The sequence below is a fragment of the Tachyglossus aculeatus genome, chromosome 1 (genome assembly GCF_015852505.1).
Source record: "Tachyglossus aculeatus isolate mTacAcu1 chromosome 1, mTacAcu1.pri, whole genome shotgun sequence".
NCBI lineage: Eukaryota > Metazoa > Chordata > Mammalia > Monotremata > Tachyglossidae > Tachyglossus > Tachyglossus aculeatus.
This window is the reverse complement of record NC_052066.1, coordinates 168,004,141-168,023,982: the sequence shown is the minus strand read 5'-3', so window position 1 is coordinate 168,023,982 and position 19,842 is coordinate 168,004,141. Positions and strand designations below refer to the sequence as shown.

Genomic DNA, 19,842 nt, shown 5'->3' with positions numbered 1-19,842 from the left:
GAGATGGTGAGCCCCATGTGGGACAAGGACTGTGGCCAACCTAATTATCTTGTATCTACTCCAGTGCTTAGGACAGTACTTGACACACAGTAAGTGCTTAACAAATACCATGAAATAAATACCGTTCATTGATCATTGAGTGAATGCCAGTCCTCTTGGAACTTGGACAACGGTGCAGGAAAATGAAGCAAAAAAGACTAGGGGGAGGCAGGGCATAATTTAGTTGAAAGAGTAAGGACAGGGAACCTAGATGCTAATCCCAGGCCTTTCACTTGTCTGCTGTGCGACCTTGGGCAAGACACTTAACTTCTCTGGGCCTCAGATTCCTATAAATTGTGGATTAAATACTTATTTATCCCCATCCCTTAGACTGTGGGCCCCATGAAGGACAGGGCCTGTGTCTGACCTGATTATCTTGAGTCTACCCTGGCACAGTGCTTGGCACATAGTAAATGCTTAATATTACCACAAGTATTCGTTTGCTGATTGGGGGAAGAGAGATTAGGATGTGGGTAATCAGATGGCAGTAGATTCTTATATCTTCCCCTGAAGCCCTCCAGATTCCCACTAGAAATGTAGGGTGTAAGCTCCCCTCTAGACTGTTAGCTCCATGGGGCCAGGGAACATATCTACCAACTCTGTTGTATTGTACTCTCCCAAGTGCTTAGTACGGTGCTGTGCACACAGTAAGTACTCAGTAAACACCACTGAAAGACATTGATTGGAGAATCAGATCCTGTCAGTGTGTGTTTCTAGACAATTATCAGAATCAGAGTATCTTTCCTGTTATTTTATCTCACCTCTGAATTCTGCCAGTCGCATCAGTGCAAGGTTCCTTTTATATTAAAAACATTTCAGATTACGAGATGATCAGTATCTCCTCTACCATTTTTGTTTGCCCCAACTCTCCTTTTAGCCAAACACCAATGCTAACCAATCAACAGCTCCCTCTCTTGGGCCAACCCCCCTCTGAATCTATGCCCTACACCAAAATCTCACTGACAACCTATTCTATGAAGGAGGCCCCCTGCATTTTCAGCACTTCCTCTGCACCCAGTAACAGAATTGCTTCTTCTTAGCATACACATATTGACATTCCACAGAAACACACATAGAGCCATAAGCAACCAGTCAATGCAGAACACATCTGAATTGAATATATCAAGAGAGTCATTTCATGGTTGACTGAAATTTCCAATACAATTCCCTCTAAAAGGAGCTTGTGTCCGTATGTGGATATAAGTGTTTTATAAATATATACATATATATACATCCTGCTGTGGGTAGCAGAATAATGCTCAAATGATTGCAGCTTGATACATTTCAAAATTTTCCAAATAATGATGGCAGTGCTTGGCAAAGTAGAATCCAAACCACCCCAATAGATGGATGCAGTGTCCCCAGAGAAGGACGATATATCTGCAAATGACTTCATGGTCATATCAAAGCAGGTTTATAGAAATAAGAAACTCTAGATACTTCCAGAAAGGCGACCACAATATCTTGAAGAGACACTGGGCAATGTCAGTAATAATAATAATTGTGCCATTTGTTAAGCACTTACTATGTGCCAGGCACTGCACTAACTGCTGGGCTGGATACAAATTGGGTTGGGCACAGTCCCTGCCCAATGTGCGGCTCACAATCTCAATCCCCATTTTACAGACGAGGTAACTGAGGCACAGAGAAGTGAAGTGACTTGCCCAAGGTCACATAGCAGATAAATTGTGGAGCTGGATTAGAAACCATGACCTTCTGACTCCCAGGCCTATCCTCTACTCTATCCACTACACCCTAAAACAAACCAGGACTGATTTAACACAAAGAGTTACTTGTAGCCAAACAATCCCTTGTTAACACTGTGCAGTAACTAATGGCCAAATTTATTTTGCTTTATTTTTATATTTTATGGTAATTGTTATGTGTTTACTATGGGCCAGGCACTGTATTAAGTGCTGGGGTAAACACAAACAAGATAATCAGTTTGGACACAGTCCATTTCCCACATGGGGCTCACAGTCTTAATCCCCATTTTACAGATGAGGTAACTGAGGAACAGAGAAGAGAAGTTAAGTGACTTGCCCAAGGTCACATAGCAGACAAGTGTCTGAGCCAGCATTGGAACACTTGCATAAGGGAGCTTCTTTGAAGTCCAGGAAATCAGTCCTCACCATTCTCAATCAATAAAAGATGTGTCTTCCCTGAATTGTTCCATATTGGGCATTGTGGTATTCTGTTGTGTGCACATTTCACTGTGATATTTATTTGTAGGCTTTGAAGCAAGGTAGAGTCATACCAGGTCATTCTTCCAACTTGTGACTCTTTGCAGGTGACTGGGGATAGGAGAAAGTGATTGTTCAGAAAATAGTGTTGTTTCAGTCAAACAAGGCACAAAGAGGTGATGCTGTCTCAGGTGTAAAGCTGAAGTCTCACCACCTGTGGTCCTGAGAATATTCTGGCTCTTTTTCAAGTAATTTTTGCTAGCTTCTATGCCCTTGACCCACTTCAATAATTGCACTCTTACTCTGAACTATCCTTGTGGGTTCAGAGAAACAGTAGGGATTTTTTTTTCCAGCTTGAATTTGTGGTATAGGGCTATTACTGGCTGCTGGGCTTTGTCCTGGAAATGGTTGGGGTTTTGGTCATATTGGTTTTGGGAATAGGGGTAGACTTTACTGACTTTGCTTTTCAGTGAAACATTGGTATTTTTTTGTGTTGAGAAAATAATAATAATAACGTTTTTAAGTGCTTATTATGTACTAAGCACTGGAATAATAATAATAATAATAATAATAATAATAATGGTATTTAAGTGCTTACTATGTGCAAAGCACTGTTCTAAGCACTGGGGAGGTTACAAGGTGATCAGGTTGTCCCATGGGGAGCTCACAGTTTTAATCCCCATTTTACAGATGAGGTAACTGAGGTACAGAGAATAATAATAATAATAATAATAATAATGGCATTTATTAAGCACTTACAATGTGCAAAGCACTGTTCTAAGCACTGGGGAGGTTACAAGGTGATCAGGTTGTCCCACGGGGGGCTCACAGTCTTAACCCCTATTTTACAGATGAGGGAACTGAGGCACAGAGAAGTGAAGTGACTTGCCCAAAGTCAGACAGCTGGCAATTGGCGGAGCCGGGATTTGAACCCATGAACTCTGACTCCAAAGCCCGTGCTCTTTCCACTGAGCCACGCTGCATAGATACCAGATAATCAGGCCAAACTGTCATGGGAACTTGGCAGTAACATAAGGGAACAGGATTGACTTAAACTACCCAACCTTAAAGAAGGAAGGTCCATTGGAGGGCAGTTATTGCACTGTTTCTCTAAGAGTTCCACTGCCATTTGTTCAAGTGGTATACTAAGCTGCATGGTCCAGTGGTCTGACCCACTAATGGCAGTCTTTAGGTTCTCATGAATAAACAGAAAGACTCCCCTAAAGCTGGGTGAGTGGTCAGAAAGCTGTCAGATGAGCGTCAGGTTGATCTTGTTCAGGATAATGCAGCTAGGAAAAAATAATTCAAACTTCACTATTTAATGGTGGCCAAATAAACTATCAGTCTCTAGGGCTGTAATCAACCAGAGTATATTTCAGCCCCAATCAAAGGCTTCCCATGCCTAACAGGTTTTTGGTCTTACCCCCTAAAATGATCTCCAGTCCAAGTTTCCTCCCTACAGACAATTCCCTCCCCATGAGGAAGTTAAGTTCTTAGCTAAGGAAGCTTGTGACCTCCTCTCAGTCCTGTCTAGCACACCAGCTCAGGTATTGACAATTCCAGGTGTGAGTTCCATCCCCTGGGCTTGGAATGCCCTCCCTCTGCCCATCCGCCAAGCTAGCTCTCTTCCTCCCTTCAAGGCCCTACTGAGAGGTCACCTACTCCAGGAGGCCTTCCCAGACTGAGCCCCTTCCTTCCTCTCCCCCTCGTCCCCCTCTCCATCCCCCCCATCTTACCTCCTTCCCTTCCCCACTGCACCTGTATATATGTATATGTTTGTACATATTTGTTACTCTATTTATTTTACTTGTACATATCTATCCTATTTTATTTTGGTAGTATGTTTGGTTTTGTTCTCTGTCTCCCCCTTTTAGACTGTGAGCCCACTGTTGGGTAGGGACTGTCTCTATATGTTGCCAACTTGTACTTCCCAAGCGCTTAGTACAGTGCTCTGCACACAGTAAGCGCTCAATAAATACAGTTGATGTTGATGATGAGTTCTGAGGAGATGGCAAGCTAGAGGAACAAAGATCTCTACCATGTTAGCCTTGCCTCTTTGGGTGTTCTATGGTGCCAGCACAAAGTAAGCTTTCAATAAATACCAGAATGATAAGGACTCCAGGCACCTTCACTGCCAAACCAGATTTCTGGGAATGAAAGGAATTCTTCAACGGGGCCTAGGTTGGTGGTTTAATCAAAATTGAGATGTGGCACATGCTCTGGGGTCACAGATCTCTAGGGAAGTCCCGAACATGGGCTGACTCCTTCCAGTTCTCCCTCTAGCAAACTGGCATAGTAGCTGCATTTTACTGCAGATCCCTGCACAGGCTAAACAATCAATGGGGTTTGTTGTGTGCAGAGCACTGTGTTGTGCTCTTATGGGAGAAGAGTTGGAAAACCCCATCCTGGCCCGCAAGGAACTTAATATCTAGACAATAAAATAAATTACAGAGAAGGGAAATGGGATCTACAAATATATATGTAAGTGAAGTGGGGTGAGGTGATTATCATAGTGCTCAGGGGATGCAGACCCACATACATAGGTGATGCAGATGAGAGGGAGAATAGGATGGGGAAATTAAAGATAAGTCAGGGAAAGCGTCATTGAGGGGTTATGATTTTAGTAGATATGAAGATAAGGAGAACTGTGGTCTGACAGATACAATAATAATAATAATAATAATGATGGTATTTCCTGAGCACTTACTATGTGCCAGGCACTGTACTAAGCACTGGGATGGATACAGGCAAATTGAGCTGGACACAGTCCCTGTCCTACGTAGGCCTCACAGTCTCAATCCCCATTTTACAGATGAGGTAAGTGAGGCAAAGAGAAGTGAAGTGATATTCCTAAGGTCACATGGCAGGCAAGTGGCAGAGCTGAGATTAGAACCGATGACCTCCTGACTTCCAGGCCCATGCTCTATCAGTTTGCCATGCTACATCCTTCTCATGATATGAAACAGGACAAATGAGCAAGGGTTTGGTGGTGAGAGAGATGAGATTGAGGTATAGTAAGTAGGTAAGGTGGTGTCAGAGGATGGATAAATACTATTGATCAGTTGATTAACTCATTTCACTTTTTGTATCCTGCTTTGGGCCAGGTATTGGAACCATATTGGTACCACTGGTCTGTCTCTCACCCTAGACTGTAAACTCGTGGGCAGGGAACGTGACTATCAACCCTTTGGTATTGTACTCTCCCAAGAGCTTAGTTCAGTGCTCTGCACACCGTAAGTGCACAATGAATGAGATAAGTAAATAAGATTTATTGGTAGCTTCTACCACTCTTCTCATTTCTTACTTCCTCTCTCCTTGCCAGAGGCATCCATTCTGAGCTACGATGGAAGCATGTACATGAAGATCATCATGCCCATGGTCATGCACACAGAGGCCGAGGACGTTTCCTTCCGCTTCATGTCTCAACGTGCCTACGGCCTGCTGGTTGCCACCACCTCACGAGACTCGGCTGACACCTTGCGTCTGGAGTTGGATGGAGGACGGGTCAAGCTCATGGTTAACCTAGGTATTGTATGAAGAACCCCCTGTTCTTGGTTTGGGCTTGTGTCCTTTTTATTTAATTTTCTTTGTATTTTCTGTTGGTTTGATTGGATAAGATTAGTTATTTTTATTTTTGAAAGCTAGCTACTGAAGTTTTGTTAACAAGCCCAAGGAAAAAAAAAGAAAGCAAAACAAACTCTCCTGTGTTGCTGCATGGAGTTTTGATGTCAATTTCTGGTTATGGACGGTGGTGATTTCTTTAATTTTTTTTCTGTTCTTTGGAAACTAAAATCTTTATTTTTTAAGTTTCCTTTCTGGTTTTTTGGAACTGGTTAGCTTTGTGTAAGACATGCTACTTTGGTCCATCTTTTGATCAATCACATCCTCATTACACCAACTCTCTTGATTGCTGCTCAAAACAATCCAACTGAAAGCTAGTCAAAGCAGGAAGTACAGGGTGGGGGCAAAATGGCAGATGGAAATAAGGAAATGGGAAACTAGCAAACTTCAGATAGATAGTGATATTAGATTTTCACCTTTCCCAGAGCCATGAACTCCCTTCTAAATTTCTCATGGTAAATTATTTAGTATACCACATAATTGGGGTTTGCGCTACTACAATAATGATGCTGTTAGTTGTGGGTTTATAGAGTTTCTCTCCTGGGAGATAGTTACTAAAGCATTACTTCCTAAGGAAGGAGCAAATTTTTTGGCCAGATTGCTCCCTAACAATAGCCACAAAATGATTTCTAGTTTGCCCACCCTACCCCCAGACATTGCTTCTGAATGTGGAGTGAGATTCTCTAGTAGCCACTTTCTTACCTGAGTAAGAAGGGCAGATGGTCTTTCACAGTCTCTGGAGATGTGTACCTGGTGGTGTTCAGAGGTCTGCATGGATATAAGAAAGTACAGTGCCACTACCTTCTCTGGGTATTTACCTGAAACTCTCATCCAAATATGACCACTGTTAAACATCATTTTACCTTCAGAAAGATTAGAGGCCTTGAAAAGACCAAGGTTAATCAATCCAAGGGAAGATTCATTACCTTTGCTTGTCATAATAATCATTCCAATGAGGAAAGTTTGGTGCTCCAATGATACCCATTTCCCCCTTTCATCATTTGGATGTCCACTATTCCTGCATTCCTTCTCTCTGACTTATTGGATCTCCCTGTGGATCAACAGCATTTATATTGTCATCCCTGTATTAGCAGGCTGAGAAGATTCTGTCATATCAGCTGTGCTTACCTATGACAGTGCTGCCTTTGTTGGGCTTTGCTTAATTCACCCATAATGGACCCCTTCCTTTCCATACTCTCCCAGTGTCCCATTCACCAAGATTGATCACTTTGGGTGGGAGAGAGAAACGTCCTTGAAGAAATCCTCAAGCTATATCCCCTCTCCCAGTGATCCTTGTCGGGAAAACTGGAGGCCTCCAGTAGTCTGCCTGGATTGGCTGTGCTGTATTATGAAAATAAATAAGCAAAAGCTTTCTCAGCTTTGGGCTAGTGTTTTGATCCAGAATTACCAGAGGCAAGAACTGATGTAGCCTTCTGTTGAGAGCAACAGATGGATATTGGTCTCAAGACCAGCACTGAGAAACTGCATGAAAGGATTGTAGTGCTAGAGATCTGCACTCTCTCATCCTTTCCTGTCATGTACCCTCCGGGGCATGGAGCCCAGGTGAGTGGATGATCAAGGATGCAGCACATTAGAAAGGGTTTTGTCAAATGTTCAGGACCCACTCACAGCCTAAATGACCACAGCACAGTGTCAGAGTTGTTCTGTGCACTGTCACCTGAAAGGAGGTTGCCTTGGTAGCCCCTGACCCATACTTACCCACTTTCCTCCTTGTGGAATATCCCCATCAGAAACCTTCTCCACAGATGATATAGTCCTGGCAGACAGAGAACCTAGTTCTCCTGATTCCCAATTCACCCTTCCACATATCCAAAAGTCCAGACTAGGGAGGAGCTGAGGGCTAATGGAAGCAAAAATGATCTTAGTGATAAGGGAAAACAGGCCCTCAGCCCAAAGATAATCTTTCATTATGATATTCTGCCATATGAGATTTTGACTAGGACCAGTTCTAATCAGCTCTAGCATTCAATTATTTGTCCATAAAAAATTCCTAGATTATAACGCAGTCTGTAGGAAACAAAGGACTGTTTTGAGCAGTGACTTGTCTAGCTGTGTTTTGGAGTTTCTCTTCCAATTTGCCGCTTTGACAAATCAATGTCCTCTTTCTTGTCTAATTTCATTTGATATCAGTTGTTATGTGGCTCTTCATGTTTCTTGTTTGTACTTTGATTTCTTATGGTTTTGTTTTGCTCTTTTGCTGGTATTTCTCTGTGTCTTTGCATTATGTACCTCTCCCCTCATCCACCATGTTAAATCAAAAGATGGTATTCAACCCTTCAAAGGCCTGAAGCCTGCGGCCCGCATAGCAAACAGCCCTGAGAACAGAGCGTACTGAACAGCCTGCAGGGGGTAGGCATACCCCTAACACTTCCACCTGCCCCTTCCCATGTCATCCCCTCTCCAAGAACCCCTCTCCACCCTCTGAAAATGAAAAACTAGCAGCCAAAACTTTACTCTCTAGAGTCAGTAGGAAAGGCAACAATACAAAATATTTAACTGTTCACTCTATTTCTAAATAAAATGAGAAGGAAGAAGCAGATGAGAGGATGATTCAGAGCCATCAAGTCTTGGGGGAGAACATGCGATGGTTTTTTTAACAAATAATTCTCCCCTGTATTTCAGTCATTGTGTGTCAAGAGTAAAAGCTCAACTGTGAGCTTCATATCTTAGCTGAGGAGGGTGGAATGGGAGAAAAGGAGGGGAGAGCAGTGAGAGAGAGAGAGAGAGAGAGACAGGGACAGAGAGAGAGAGAGAACAGTCATAGCCATCAGCGGTACCAGAGTATGGCTCTTTTGCTCTTTCAAATTCCTGTTACTTGGAGAGTCAGTCATCTCTGGACCATCAGGACAGAAGTGGTTTCCCTGGCTTTATCCAACCTTCTTGCATTGATAAGAAACAACACTCCCACTCTTAGTGAGGACATGCAGCTTTGGACTAAGGATTGGTGTGGTTGCCATAATGTACTTCCAGTACAATTCTGACTCTTCCTGTTTTTCACACTAAATCATGGAGTCGGAAGGTTTTTGTGTTGGCACCTTCACCCCTCGATGTCTTCTGCATCACCCTCTGATGGGCTGGTGATGTCTGAACTGCAGGTTTAAATCCAGCATTCTTGTTATCTTAAAGTGAACCAATGGAAGAGCTTCAGTCTCCTTTTCTTTCCATTTCAAGTATTGTACATGCCCTTATGCACCAGCTATGCTTAAAGGCTCGGGTAAACACCCCCTGTGTCTACAAGACTAAAGATAGAGAGGTGTCTGACACAGCACATGCTTATACCCATGTGCCGTTACCAGTTTCAAATTCATCCTTTCTTCTCTCTATACTCTCAAAAACGTGGTTTGTTACCTTCCTCAGAACCCCACCCATTGGCATTTTCTTGCTGTGTGCTATTTGCATTGTACTTAAAATCTGTTCTTTCTGGCTGGGTCCTGGTTGAGGTTTCTTTAGAGGAACTGATTTCAGGAGTCCTGGCAAAGCAAATTAAGATATGTGATCCCAAATGACGGATCGTGCGACATTTTCTCTGAAAATCCAGATCATCATTTAGAGAAAGAAAAATACAAGCACTCATCATCATATACTTACACACATACACACTCTCTTTCTTCTCTGCTTTTCTCTCTGTCTTTTCCCCTTTTTTTCTAACTCTCTCTTTTTCACAGAAAAAAACATTTCAAGATTCAGGATGCTGGCCATGGTTCATTACTTGCCTGCCATAATAAATAATACCGTGATTCGATAGGACCTTTCATTTTTGCTCTCCTTTATATTTGATTACATGTATTAAAGTTGCAGCAGCCTTGAGAAGGAATGAGGAAATTGGCCTTATTACTTCTATTTTATAGTTGAAAGGAGAGAAATGATGAAGAAATAGCTGGACCCTCAAGGATGGTGAATCTGAATCCCAGTTCAAACACCAACTTGCAAGGTGTTTGCTCCAGATAAATCCAGGAATGGCCTCTCCCAACAGCCCACTCCTTCCTTACACATCCAAAACTTTTGCTCCCCTTTACCTTTCTCTAGAAGACGAGCCAGACCTAGGCAATCTCTTGCCCTTAGAAATGGCACGATGACTCTTGGCTCCACTGACTTTAGGTCAATTGAAATGAAAAACTCGGGATTTCTAATCCTAGCATCGTAGTAAGAATTCAAGGGACCTGATCAACTTCAGCATTTGCCTTTTATGCAAATCTCCTTCCTTCATATCTGCCAATCCCTTCTTTAGAAATGCAATTAAGAAGTTAGAGCAAGGATTGGAGTTTGAAACCTTGTCTTATTCCAACACTGCCTTGGACAAGTTCCCAAATGCTTGCCTGACTCCATTTCCCCATCTGTAGAAAAATACTATAAATTGTCCACATGATTAAGCTGGTACATATCTATGTACACACTCAATAAATATTATTGGTGATGATAGCAAAAGAATGATGCGGCTATTAGATGCAGCTGGAACCTTTTTCTTTTTTTTCCCTATACCTCTCAGCCTTGATGCTGGTTTAGGTTAGGACATTCTCTTCCTTGAGAACCAGATTTAAAATCCACAAATAGGTGGCTCCCTTTTGACTTGGGATTTGAGCTGGATTAAAGGAAAGGAAATCTCTCTAGTAAAAGCCAGTGGCCTCATTTTGAATCTCAACCAAGGATTCCTGAGAGCAGTTCTGCTTTGACTCAGGTCCTGAGGGAGTTCCAGGCTGTTGGGTTCATTATGATTCAATTCTTCAGATGCTGTTGCTCAAAATTTATGGCTCTTCACTATCCAAGGTATCTTGTTGCTCCTAGAAAACACTGACATTTCCTCACCCCAGGCTTTAGCTGAGTAAAATGAACAGGAGTCCAAAATAAAAAGAGGGTAGAAAAGACAAATTTAATTTTCTTTATCAGAAACCTTTGATGCTATGAAAGCTAGAACATACAGTTAAGAGAGGCTAGCTTTGGTAACCAGCCAAGATCCCCAAGCCAGAACCTCCCCCTTCTCAAGAAAAAGAAAAGAAGTCTCTGAAGTCTCTTCTGGCAGTTCCCCTATCCAGTTTCCAAGATGCTTAGCTTTTCCAAGATTAATGCCACTTTTTAGAATTCACTACGTTGGCATGAACCATTTGTTTAAACTTCTCTCCCTAGAACAGTTCATTGGTTTGGAATGAGCATCAGCCTGCCGTGATCCAGTTTTTGTCAGAGCTAAAGGAATTCCCACCTGTTAGTCTAGTGAAAGCAGGGCTGCAGGTGTTCTCTCTCTCTCTCTCTCCCTCTCCCTCTCTCTCTCTCTCTCTCTCTCTCTCTCTCACACACATCAGAGAGAGCTAACAGGTAATTGTCAGGTAATGTGTTCCCTCAATCATGGCAAAAAACCCCTACACTCCCTCTGTCCCCCAACCTCCACAAAGGGATATAGCCGCCACTGTATGGTGATCGTACCGATTGGTCCAGGGCTGTTTGCTCCCACTTTTCTGTTGCGGTTGACGACACATGACAAACCTAATCGCACGAAACCAAACCCAGATTTTCTCAAGAGACAGTTCTGTTCAGGAATAAACATGGCCCTTGCCACTCTCCTCTTCCTGATTGGCACTCTGCAAATTGGTCTGATCCGGATTTTAAACGCATAGGCTTATTCCACCCTGTTTGCTCTTGGTGTTTTTCCCTCCCTCCCTCCTACTCCCTTTAAAATGGCTTACTTTTTGAGATTCAAATGACAGCAATTCACCCTCTGGAAGCAGTCCAAAAACACTGAGGCGGATCAGCACAGCTGTATAACATAGTTCCACTCCTTTTGTCCTTTTGGTTTCCCTCCTTTCTTCTCCCCACTGCCTCCCAGTATTTGCCTGGGACTTTTTCTTTTGATCTCTGCTGGATAGTTCCCTGGTAATCAATGTGAGGTTTGGCCTCTGCTGATCCTGCTTATGTGACAAGAGCTGTCTGATTATGACCCGACTTTCAGCTTCTAGGAAGTGATGGCCAGAGATGCACTGTGCTGCTGAGATTCAGTACCCCCACTCCAAACGTCATTTCAGGGTGAACACTGTGCAATCTTCAAATTAAAATGGAGCTTTTGCATATAAAGATTGCCTCCTTTGTCCTGGAACTTTAACCTGCCTAGCCAATTCCCATTTAGACAAAAACTTTGTGTGTGTGTGTGTGTGTTTGTGTTTGCAGGCTGATTTCTTCTGTCCATTCCACCAGGTAGACAATTGAAGCTGCCCAAATATGACCCCTGTTCCACCTACCTTGACTTCTCCCTGAATGCCATAGACCTTTTCTTGGGTCTGAGCATTCAGGAAGCAAGATGAGGTTCCCCGCCTGCTGAGTGGGGCCTACGTGGGGACCTTAGAAATAAAAAGAAACTCAACAACAACAATGACAATAATAATAATTAATTTTTAAAAACCACAACCAGTTTACACCTGCCCCCTCCAAATATCCTCCAAACTCTCTGAAATCTGGGATGGGCGTTTGTGCGGTTAGCTGTTTGCAAGTGGCCATTTTATGATAGGAGATGACTAGGTGGTACTAACCCTTTCCTTACCTTTATGGACAGGGGCAACAAGCCTATGAAAATTTCTCCAGAATTTGGGGGTAATAGGAAAGAGTAGCAGGCCTGTTTTTAAGAGGAGAGCAAAGGTTAAATATTGCATGACAAACCTCGTAGTCAGATTTTTCAGATATCAGACTGTCACAGGCGGTGTATCTATGTGATCATAATACTATGAATAGCACTAAAAAGAACTAGAGTAATTGCCACATTAAAAAAAATTAAGATTTCAATAATGGAGATGGATAAAAACCTAGGGAAGACACTGGGTTGTGACTGGGATTTGATGGGGGGAAATCTGTTCCTGATTTGTGAAGGTTTTCAGAATTTCATTATTTCAATTCCAGGTCTGAAGTAGCACATAATATGAAATGCATAGTCTTTCCTAAGAAGAGAATTACTGTGTCTACCTGTGGATATATATGTATAACAGTATATCTCTCTATACATATGTATATATACATATATATATATAAATGTGTTTATATGTGTGTATATATATATATGTATCTGGATTTTCTAATATACTGTACATATACATCAACCTTTGAGCTTGTACGTACTGTATATTTATATATATATATATAAAATGGCCACATTTCTTGCGTGTGTCTGTCCCCGGAAGGGTGGACTGATTGTTTTTGGATGTCTGCAGCTGTTACCTTGAAGGATGCAATTTCATCTTTCATTTATTTTTCCCCATCTAGACTGTATCAGGATAAACTGTAACTCCAGTAAGTTTTCCCTCAAGTTTCATTTTGTTCTTAAAGAAAAAATGACTTTATTTTGTTTGCTGTTTTAAAAGCTGTTTTTTATTTTAATTTTCCTTTTTTGGCTACAGGGCTGGGTGGGAGCGGGGTTGGGGCAGGTGGGGATGACCGGTGTTGGGGAAGGTCTCAGATATCTGTCACAGAAATGGGACAAGTCCTGTTTCTCCCTGTGCCTTACTGTGTGGGCAAAAAATGAGGAGAAAGCACCTGGAGAATGTGATAAATAGAAAATGAATTTAAATGGTAATTTGTTGTCTTCGAGAAACAACCCTCAGGGTGTTGATAGAATGCATTACAGCAACTGGTCGACATATCTCCATTACCAAAATCAGCATTGAGATAATATGAAACAGGGTTCATGAAGCAGAAGGTGGCTGCTGAATCTGACATTCCTTCCCTGGCGTGTGTATGTGTGCGCACGTGCACACACACACACGTATATGTGTGGGGTTTGCGGGGAGGAAGACTCAGAATCTTCAGTGCTCAACTTCTCTTGAGACATGGAAGACATGTCGGTGGAGAAGGATACAGCCTTCTTCCTTTTTTTTCTGGTCATTGACCCCTCCCTAAGATTCCCTTCCCCAAGCTGATGTTCCTTCCAGGATTTCCTGAGGAGGGAATGCATCCACTGCTTTCCTCATTCTTGACAGCCATTTCATGGGCATAGAGGGAATTCAACTGAAATGAGTAAGAAAGAGAAAGACTTGGAGGTAAAATTGGCCAGTGTATGTCTAGGTTTGGTAGAAGGAATGTGTTGGAAGGGCATCGTGAGGAAGACAGAGAAAGAAATGAGTACTTGGGCAGAATTTCTCACCTAAATAATCATGTCAACTAGTAGTAGTAGCAGTAGTATTAAGGACTAATTGTGTGCCGAGCACTGTCCTACAGCACTATGCAAGAATGCACAGGAGGGAATTAGACTCAGTCCTTGGTCATTAGAGAGCTCACGATTTAAAAAGGGGGAGAGGGAATGGGCAACAAATCCATAAAGAGAAGTGAAACACAACAGGAGAACACCAGCAAGACAAGAGGAGCAGAATTTCAGGTTCTTCTTAGCTCAGTATCCATTGACACAACTGTGGTCACAGTGACCTCTCCAGCAGCAGCCACCCTAGACTTCCTGAGGTTCGGGCAGGTGATGCCAAGCTGCGGGTGCTTTTCTCTGTCCAGCTAAGTTGGCGGAAGGCAGGTCATGCTGGACCTGTTTCTACTCTCTTGAATGCTGCCTGCTCAGGTCCAATGGAGTGATGATTGTGAAGTCACAAAGATTCTAAAACAATCATCCCTTTCCCTTTGAAAGATTTGGTCAACATTTTGAAGTGTCCTTGGCATAGATCTAAGTATCCAGGGCTTGAATCTTGGCAAGGAAGGAGCAGCTTGGAAAGACAAACTGTTGAAACTGCCACCCAAAGCCTTTTTGTGAGGCAAATGCTTGTTAATACATAAAAAAAGAGGAAGAAAACAGAAAACATCCGATACAAGCAAGCTCATTCTAAGCCGAGTGTTTTGTTGGACTTGGCGGCTCCATCAAATTGCTTCGTTATTTTATGCAATGTCTGACTGGTTGTTCAGCTGTTTTAATTAGGTGGATCATTCTCATATTTTTTCAGTGATTTTTTTTTTTTTTTCAAACTGAATCAGGATTTTTTTGCTTGGGTGCTGAAACTCCCCTTGGAGTGAGACAGTATTTGTCGTCCTCTTTATTCCTTTATGATAGAAACATTGTTGTTATATTGTACTCTCCCAAGTGCTTAGTACAGTGCCCTGCACACAGTAAGTGCTCAATAAATACAATTGAATGATTGAATATGAATGTAGAAGAGAGAGGTGGAGTGTTTACAAGATGTTTGTGATCAGGAATTGAACGTTTTGATTGGCTACTGCCTTTCCTCTGAGTCAGTAAAAGATAGCATCCTCTGAGTTCAAACAGAAAATTGCAAGTGACTGTCTTTGCTGGCTGACCCATTTGCTGAAAGCCTCTCATTTCACCTTATTCATGATTCAAAAAAATTTTGTTTATACTATCTATGATGGACCAATCATTGAAGGTGATTGAAGGACAAAGAGCCACATATTTGTGTCTCTGCTTAATACTTTGACTCCTACCTAGGCTTTTCCTAAATAGAGCACTGAGGAAATTGTCCTAGTCTTCAAATGTGCTGTAATAATGACCATCATCAAAAAGAAAGAGAGCTAATTATAGAATCTACCCTAGTCATTTATTGCCAGTGATGTCCTGCCAGACCTTTTCTGCATTGTCTTTTGAAAATGCCGTTAACCTCGTACTCCCTGAATGCAAAATGAGTCTTCAGATAAAAAAAAAACAACAGCATGGAATGTGTTGATCCATGCAGCCTACAGATACAGGATATGTGCAAGTAGCAATATCAAGACTTCTGCAATGAATCCGTAAACCTTATAAAAGCATAAGGCCCTCTCAGCAGACCTGGGCTTTTGTAAGTGCTAAGCAAATCCAGTAGTCCTGAGAAGCTTACCGAACTTGTAAGGTTATTCCATGATGAACCATGGAGAATGATGCTCTGTTTGGCCTCATCTCCACCACCATCAGAATAAAGCTGGTCTGGTTCTGTTCAACTGATTCTATCCCAGCTTTGTTGATGAGGCCACAAGAGAAGCTGATTTCAGAATATGCCTTTCATTCACTGGAAATCTCTCCTGACTCTTTCAGGCTAGGAACATCGTCTAAAGAGATTGAGCCGCTGAATGCTGATGAGGGGTCTTTTTGAGCCATATTCACAGGCAATCATGCAGATGACTATGAACTTTCAATCCTCAGAGACAGCACTACTGAAAGTGAGCCTGGCATTGGTCGACCTAGTGTCGGGTAAACCAGTCACAAGCCATCATTTTCATCAGCATTACGGAGCTGAATGCTGGCACTTAATTCTGATGCCTGGCTGTACACTGTTTAACTGTACAGAAAGGAGAAAAAGTAGGTCACAGAACCAAGAAGGCTATCTTCTGGGAGACTAGCTGAGAAAATATATTCACAATGAGCCACCAATACCAATTCCAAGCTAAGCATCAACATCGCTGGGTGTAATATTCAACCGTTCCTTGGGCACTGAGTCCCAGACTTCTTATGGCTGTCACGTCTTCCTTCTAGAGTGGTGCCTCTGGCATAGCTTGTCACATTCAAACTGTAATGGGAAGACAGGATCACAAACAGTGAGACTCTGTGCATCAACAGTTTTCCAGGATTGGAAAATCTTATCTCTGTACAGCTATGCTTGCTTGGCAGTACATATGTAAAGAATGTTTGACACTGGGTACCTAAACTGCTGCTCTAGGATGACCTGGGGTGGGGTGATTGAAAGCAAGAAGGAGAGAGCAAATCTGTGAAAGGCTCATTGAAGCGAACCTCAAATATGCCAAATCGGTAGGTAGTTGAGAGATGGCAGTGTGAGCAGACCTATTTGGATTGTGACTCTCAGCAATGAGGTGACCATTTTTGTGGAGAAGCTCTGAGAAGAGACAGAATTTAACACAGCATCAGATGATCCTGACTTTCTCTGACTCTTCGTTCAAAATATGGCACTTCCCTCTTGACCACAGTTCCCACTCTGGTATCCACTCCCCTTTCTCCTTTTTTCTCAAATCTTCAATGACTTCCAAGGACCGATATCAGTTTAGCATACATTTCCCTTTCCCTTCTATTTGTTTTAGTTATTTTATTTTTTAGGATATTTGTTAAGTATGTACTATGTGCCAGGCGCTGAACTAAGTGCTGGGGTAGATACAAGCTAATCAGGTTGGACAAAGTCCATATCCCACAGGGGGCTCACAGCCTTAATCCCTATTTTAGAGATGAGGTAACTGAGGCACAGAGAAGTTGTGACTTGCTAAAGGTCACACAGCAGACAAGTGGCAGAAATGGGATTAGAACCCAGGTCCTTCTAACTCCCAGTCCTGCTGCCACGATCACCAGAATTTCATTAATCAGTATGTAATACCAAATCCTTGGTGGAATTAATTCCCAAGGAACTTAGGCCCGTCATTGAACTAAAATGAGAAAAACATGTGCAGGGGAAGGAGGAGGAAGAGTGAATGTCAACAGCTTGAAGTATTAGAATAGAAAATGTCCTGCAGACGGGTGCCAGATCCTGCAGTCACCTGAGCCAACTGAACCCTGGTAAATCTGGGAGATAATTGAAAAGCAAACAATGTTTCTCCAGGTAGCCGATTGAGTAACTCACCCATTCAGTATGACACTGGATCCCTCCTCTCTGGTGGCTACTCAGATGGCTTGAGGCACCTCGAGGACTTCGTGGCAGGTAAGCACCTTTGCAGAGGGTTTAATGGAAGAGACATTGCTGCCTTTGGGTTCGTTCCTGCTTCATGAGTGCTGTCTCCTATTCTGGCTTCCCTTCTGTCCTTCCTTATACGTGTGACCAAATGAATCACCTGCTTCAAGGTAAGAGCTGTCATGTCTTGGCTATATATTTAGATGTGTTTTTGATTTTCACCAAATAAATATGCCCCCTTTACTTGTCACCCTCCATTCCAACCTTAATGAAGCCTGAGTACCTGCTGAGTGTTGTATCTGTGTGTGTGTGTCTGTATGTATATATGCATATATATATATACATATAGGCATGCTCACAGACAAATATATGTTCATAAACCAGGTGTCCTTTCTCTCCCTGATGTATTTGGACCTTATATGACACACAGATTATCTGCTAAATGTTCTATTAAATCAAGTGTTAAGGTGGCTAATTTGACGTTCCCAGAAGAAAGGGGAAAGAGGTGGAGGGGCAAATATTCCTATATATCTGCTAACTTGTACACACATAAGGCAGCTACTTCTCTGATATCTGGTTTTGATGGTCTTATATCCAACATAGGACTTAATGCCCTTGAACCATGGTAGAAGTGATTTAGTTTTATTTTCAGGAATTTTTTGACTACTTCAGAAGGGTGCTAGACCCCTTTCATGCCTTCATAATTTTTTCTGTCCTTCTTGCAAGCTTGAAAACCAGTTAACATTTCTCATAATCTCAGGTCCCTGTATCAGACCCCGAGTGCTATAAGAAGGCAGAAAGATGCTGATTATGGGCATTTTCCATGTCCTGAAACTATCCTGAATTGGTTCAATCCTCAATTTGCAGCCCATTCTTGCCCGCTGATTTGTCTTAAAGGCTCTCTCCATCTTACAATACAAATTTCAAAATGGGAAGTTAAGCTCTCAGCAACCAGCATGGAATATTCCTCAGCCCATGTGTTCCTACTAAAGGAATGTGGAAAGAAAGATTTGTAATATAACAGGGCCTTGGTGAAAGGAGTGTACATCACTGTTCCTCCATGTTCCGTCTCTTACCCTCCATACCACAGCATGAGTGGAAGGAACTCACTGTGATATGTTAGTTTCCTGTTGGTCAAATTCAAGAGTTTGTCCTTGGTAGAATGGAATGATATTATTCTGAGTCAACAAATCATTATCTGCCAACATCAATAATATTATTCTGTCAACAAAGTATAAGTTCCCCCACCCTCCAATATATTGCTATAAACCAGCTCATGATGCAAACTTAGTTTGAAACAAATCATTATGACTTCAGCAGTTCTCTGGTGCACTGGTATTGTTTCTATAAGAGCTTTAATGGTACTTTGAAATCTAAAGACATTCCCATCATATTTGTGACTTTGGTATCTTCTAACATCAATTTAATATTAACCAAGAAGGAAAGGGTAGTCAGTTCAAGCCAGAAAAAAACAATGTTTTGTGCATGTTGTCCTCTGTAGGTACAGATCATCTCCCAGGATTGCTAGTAGTATGAGGCCTCAAAGTAAAAAATTCACAGTATAGAGAGTGGTGAGGCAGGAAAGGAAGACTTGTCCAGTAGATTTATTCAAATTTGAGGACTCTTTATATCTGTTTTCATTGATAGATATATTTCAAACTACATGGGATTTGTTCTGGACTTGATTAATCCTCTCACAGGCCTGAGGCTAGTCAATTTTATAAGGTGCTACCCCCGACCCAACCTTGACATTCTTTTTTCATACGTGCTGATGTCGTTGGATCGTCTTGCAGGACTTGACCTAAAGGAACTCAAAGCATCTGGCTGGAGGCTGGTGGGGGTGGGCAGGGGTAGGAGAAGGACATAAGGGGGAAGAGGTAAGAAAACAGGAGATGAGGAAGTGGAATAAAAAGAGATAAATGGAGAGGAGGAGTGTGGAAGGTAGAAGGGAAACGGATGGAAAGTAGGGCAGGAATGGGGGGTGATCGGGAGAAGCAGGGAGGAAAAGGGTGAAGGGAAGGAAGCAGTGCACACAGGTGTGTGTATACGTGTATGCATGCATGCATGGGGGCGGTGGAGCACATGGACTGTTGTGTTCCATTTCCAGAAGCAAGCCAGCTCATGGTGCTAAGTGCTCTGGGTGGAGGATGGGCAGAGGAAGCTGAGGGCGAGAAGAAGCATGTGTGCATTTGTTTGTGTGGGTTCTACACATTGAATCTTGGCTTCACTGACCGTCTCCTCTCTTTGTTCTCATATCTCTATGACTACTCATTCTCAGTCTCTTTTGCAGGGTCCTCCTCTGCCTCCCACCACCTAACTGTGGGTGTCCCACAAGGTTCAGTCCTGGGTCCCCTTCTATTTCCATCTACACCCATTCCCTTGGAGAACTCATTCACTCCCATGGTTTCAACTAC

General features: G+C 42.5%; 1 protein-coding gene across 1 annotated transcript in view; it reads left to right on the top strand.

Annotated features, from left to right (window-relative positions):
• Positions 1-19,842, top strand: part of NRXN3 (neurexin 3) — a 1,831,517-nt gene that overhangs the window by 666,694 nt on the left and 1,144,981 nt on the right. The window contains 2 exon segments of the mRNA XM_038743538.1: positions 5,545-5,748; positions 13,101-13,127. Coding sequence (XP_038599466.1) covers positions 5,545-5,748; positions 13,101-13,127 — 231 coding nt within the window.